Source organism: Hordeum vulgare, chromosome 5H, assembly GCF_904849725.1.
Source record: "Hordeum vulgare subsp. vulgare chromosome 5H, MorexV3_pseudomolecules_assembly, whole genome shotgun sequence".
Classification (NCBI taxonomy): domain Eukaryota; kingdom Viridiplantae; phylum Streptophyta; class Magnoliopsida; order Poales; family Poaceae; genus Hordeum; species Hordeum vulgare.
The window spans coordinates 513,651,521-513,654,708 of record NC_058522.1 but is presented as its reverse complement, the minus strand read 5'-3'; the positions used below and the strand labels follow the sequence as shown (position 1 = coordinate 513,654,708).

Genomic DNA, 3,188 nt, shown 5'->3' with positions numbered 1-3,188 from the left:
GGACGGCCCCGCACTGCGATATGGCGAGTAGCTTGCGCCGACGCCTGTCCTGCCGCTCCGTGCGACGCCTTGCCGTCCTCTCCGCCCAGTAGGCGTTCTCGTTGGCGACGTCGTACGCGTGGCGCCGGCGCCACCCCGCCATGACTCGCTCGCCCTCCTCGGCGACGAGGAGCCGGCGCTGCTGCCGACGGTGCTCCTGACGGTCTTGCTCCGTGATCAGACGAGAGGGAGGGGCGAGGTTCTGCGCCTGCTCGCGCGTGTAGACGTCATGGAAGTTCATCTGCGCGCGAGGCCGCCCTAGTCGCCACGCCGCCGCGTTGTACGCGTGGTCGGCCTCGTGCGCGGTCTCGAACGTGCCGAGGCCGAGGCGGACGTCGCCGAACCGGATCTCAGCGTAGTAGGTGCCAGAGGGGCGCTCGCGGACGCCGCGGTAGCCCGAGGATAAACGGCGGCGCGGCGGCATGATGGCAGAGGGAGCGGCGAGGGAGCAGCGAGGGAGAGGCAGAGGAAGAGTCGAGAAAACGACGAGGGAGAGGCACATGGTGGACGCAGCATTTTATAGCGCGTTGAAAGCGGTGCATCAAATTTGACGCGCGGCCGGCCGTTCGCTTTCTTCCGTGCGTGCGCAAAAGTTTTGTTTACCGTGAGCGCGTTTTTTTGCTGCCACCGTTGGAGAAATTAGCCTGTAGAAGCCCGGTACGTCTAACATTTTTGCAGTAGAAATTACCACAGACAATTAATCAGTTCAACGCACGCCACTGTGTAAGCTTGAATATTGTTATCGCGCGCGTGGTAATTTACCACGAATATCCAGAGAGCTAGCAAGATCTTCTCCCGCCCACACACTTATAAATAATCAGGTAGCCTCTCCGCTCCACACAGAACACCCACCCACCATTCTTGCTCCTGGGCTCCTGGCGAGCTTTCATTTCTCCTTGTCTGCTCAGGTACAGACATCAGATCGGATCAGACCACCCATTGATCTAGCTTGATCCTTCACACGTGACGAATCAATCAACTTCTGATCAATCGCCATGGATAGCTTGCCCAAGCGCGATGCCAACCACGTGCCGCTGAGCCCGGTCACCTTCCTGCCGCGCGCCGCCGCCGTTTACGCGGACCGCACCTCCGTCATCTGCGGCGGCACCGCCTTCACCTGGCGCCACACGCACGACCGCTGCGTCCGCCTGTCCGCCGCGCTGCAGGCGCTCGGCGTTGCCCGGAACGACGTCGTCTCCGTGCTCGCGCCCAACACCCCCGCGCTCTACGAGATGCACTTCGCGGTGCCCATGGCCGGGGGTGTCGTAAACGCCATCAACACCCGCCTCGACGCCGCCGGCGTCGCCACCATCCTCCGCCACGCAGCCCCCAAGCTCCTATTCATCGACTACCAGTACATCCGCGTCGCAACCGACGCGCTCAAGAGCATGATGGACACGGCCTTGCCGCTGCTGGTCGTCATTGACGACATCGAAGCGCCGACGGGGGCGCGGCTGGGCGAGCTGGAGTACGAGGGCCTGGTGGCGCGCGGCGACCCGGGCAGGCACCCGCCGCGCGAGGTGGTGGACGAGTGGGACGCCGTCGCGCTCAACTACACCTCCGGCACCACGTCCGCGCCCAAGGGCGTCGTGTACAGCCACCGGGGCGCTTACCTCAGCACGGTGGGATTGCTTCTCCAGTGGGGAGTCGGCCACGAGCCGGTCTATCTTTGGTCGCTTCCCATGTTCCACTGCAACGGCTGGACCTTCACGTGGGGCATTGCGGCGCGCGGCGGCGCCAACGTCTGCGTCCGCGCGCCGACGGCCGACGCCATGTACTCCGCCATCACTGACCACGGCGTCACACACATGTGCGTCGCGCCCGTGCTTTTCAACGTCCTCCTCGACGCCCACCGCGACCCGCTGCCCCGCGCCGTCGAGGTGCTCACGGGCGGCGCCCCGCCGCCGGCCGCGCTGCTCGAACGCGTGGAGCGGCTCGGCTTCCACGTCACGCACGCCTACGGCATGACCGAGGCGACCGGCCCGGCCATGGTCTGCGAGTGGCGGGAGCGGTGGGACGCGCTGCCGGCGCCGGAGCGGGCTGCGCTCAAGGCGCGGCAGGGCGTGAGCGCGATCTCCCTCGCCGGCGCCGACGTGAAGGACCTCAAGACCATGGTGAGCGTGCCCCGTGACGGCACCACCCTCGGCGAGATCGTGCTGCGCGGGAGCAGCGTGATGAAGGGGTACTACAAGAATCCAGAGGCCACGGACGCAGCGTTCCGCGGCGGGTGGTTCCTGACCGGCGACGTGGGCGTGGTGCACCCAGACGGGTACGTTGAGATCAAGGACCGGTCTAAGGACGTCATCATCTCCGGCGGCGAGAACATCAGCAGCGTGGAGGTGGAGGCGGCGCTGTACGGCCACCCGGCGGTGCAGGAGGCGGCGGTGGTCGCCATGCTGCACCCGCACTGGGGCGAGGCGCCGTGCGCCTTCGTCACGCTGAAGAAGGAGTTCGACTCCGGCGCCGGCGAGGTGAGCGAGGAGGAGCTGGTGGCCTTCTGCCGGAGCAAGATGGCGCACTTCATGGTGCCCAGGAAGGTGGTGTTCGTCGACGAGCTGCCCAAGAACGCCACGGGCAAGGTGCAGAAGTTGGCACTGCGCGAGAGGGCGCGCGGGCTCAGGCCCAGAGGCTCCGACAAGAAGAAGCCCGGCACCACCCGGCCCGCCACGTTAACCGCACTATCCAGGCTTTGAATTCTTGTCTGCTGACGTGGCCTGGAGTAACAGCGCTCGGCCAGTCGACCTCCCGTGAATAAGTAGAGTCAAGACAATATAGTGGTTGTTTATTTATTTTGAGCAAATATGTTGGTTATTTAATTATTTTGAGAAAAGCATGTTGGTAATTTTGAGTTGGTAATTAAGCAAAAAATGTTTGAGAAATGAAACTTTTGAATGGTGTGGCAATTTTCACCGTAGATCTTATCAAGTCCGATGTGTATTGTGGCGGAGCTTCCTAGAAAAGGTCGAGCGGGCCAGAGATTAGAAACACGGTCGTCAAACTGAAATTCATTCTATTGTTGTGGGCTGGGCTTCATATAAAACATTTTTTTCTTCAATCCTAAGCGGGTCACAAGCCATCCGGCCTTGCCGTTTCTCCTTGAGAATTGCGAGCGATAAGAAAACAGTCATCTTCTCTCTTCTTAAGAACAC

At 62.4% G+C, this 3,188-nt stretch overlaps 1 protein-coding gene across 1 annotated transcript; it reads left to right on the top strand.

Moving 5' to 3' along the window:
• The first annotated feature begins 781 nt into the window (after positions 1-781).
• On the top strand, positions 782-2,931 carry LOC123398052 (trans-cinnamate:CoA ligase, peroxisomal-like). Its single transcript, XM_045092565.1, has one exon. It carries the CDS (start codon positions 1,035-1,037, stop codon positions 2,730-2,732), a length of 1,698 nt encoding a protein of 565 aa, XP_044948500.1. The 5' UTR covers positions 782-1,034; the 3' UTR covers positions 2,733-2,931.
• Positions 2,932-3,188: the final 257 nt, after the last annotated feature.

Excerpts from the sequence above, each read along its gene's own strand:
- LOC123398052 (XM_045092565.1), top strand. The coding sequence starts at position 1,035 with ATGGATAGCTTGCCCAAGCGCGATGCCAACCACGTGCCGCTGAGCCCG.